Raw genomic sequence first — 1,298 nt, forward strand, 5'->3', positions numbered from 1 at the left:
AAAATTGTTACAAAACAAATATAAAGAATGAAATATCATTTAATAAGAGATGAACTATCAATTCAGTATATTGAAACAATAAATAATATGAAATAAAATAAAAATGAATAAACATAACATATTAATAATTAAATCAATGATGAATGATTTTATTTCATTTCATTCATTTGATATTTCATTCTTTATTTTATTATCATTTAATTTGTTTATTATGTATTTCTTATCATTTAAATTATAAAATAAACATTCTTTTTATTCTTTAATAATTCAATTATCTTCTTTCTTTATTTCTTCTTTAATATTCAAAACAAGATTCTTCAAAACATTCTTCAAAGCAATTTTCTGGTATTGTTTTATTCTTTAACTCTTCTTCACAGTCTCAATGATAAAAACAACAAATTCCAAATGATGTAAATGATGATGGTATATTAATTGTTTTTAATGATGAACATCCAGAAAAACATCCATATCCTATTTTACTTACACTTGTTGGTATTTCACTTTCTTGAATATCATTACATCCATAAAAACAATAATTTCCATGTGAATTAACTTCTTTTTGTATTGTATTTCCAAATATATTTCTATATTTTCGTGTATATTCAATATTTTTACATTCAATCATTGCTTTTTTCTCTTCTAAATATCTTGAATAACTTACTTTATACCATATTACATATTTAATTATTCTTCCATCTTTAAATATTTTATCTTCTTTATTATAAATATGAAATGTTTCAATATTAGGAAACAATTTTCTTGAATATTGATTCAATGGAATTGGATTAAAATGAAATCGTTCCATATTTCCTTGAAATCTTTTAACTCCCATTTCTAAATTAATAAAATCATTAATATCTTCAAAATACTTTGAGACAATCATTATTTCATTATATCCTAATTTCATTCTTTCTTTATTATTTTATTATTTATTAGTTCTTCTTTTATTTTTAGTTTGAACTTATTTTATTTTTAAGATAACCGTCATTCAATTATTCTTTTTATTATTTTTTAATATAAATTATTAATAACAAATAATTTATATTTCAATAAATTATTATTTATTATTTATTTGATGAATATGAAAATGAAAAAATGCCATTACAGGAGACACCACAAAAAATATAGAAAACAAATAACCAAAAAAGAAGAAATACATACCAACCAAAGAATAAAAATGACAGAAGAATGAATGAAAATAGGTATTATCTGTATGGACAGAGATACACAAACAATCACACTAATCATTACAATAATTATAACCATAACTATCATAACATAGATGATACAAATTATTT

General features: G+C 19.6%; 1 protein-coding gene across 1 annotated transcript, besides 1 other annotated feature; it reads right to left on the bottom strand.

Annotated features, from left to right (window-relative positions):
* Positions 1-379: 379 nt before the first annotated feature.
* On the bottom strand, positions 380-907 carry EHI_161300 (uncharacterized protein; the record flags this gene model as incomplete). The annotated part of the gene is made up of 1 exon (XM_001914484.1): positions 380-907. The coding sequence occupies one exon, from the start codon at positions 905-907 to the stop codon at positions 380-382; it is 528 nt and encodes a 175-aa protein (XP_001914519.1).
* Positions 908-1,093: 186 nt separating this feature from the next.
* Positions 1,094-1,298: part of a repeat region that runs on past the window's edge.

The sequence above is a fragment of the Entamoeba histolytica genome, genomic scaffold (genome assembly GCF_000208925.1).
Source record: "Entamoeba histolytica HM-1:IMSS scf_1104750518715 genomic scaffold, whole genome shotgun sequence".
Classification (NCBI taxonomy): domain Eukaryota; phylum Evosea; order Mastigamoebida; family Endamoebidae; genus Entamoeba; species Entamoeba histolytica.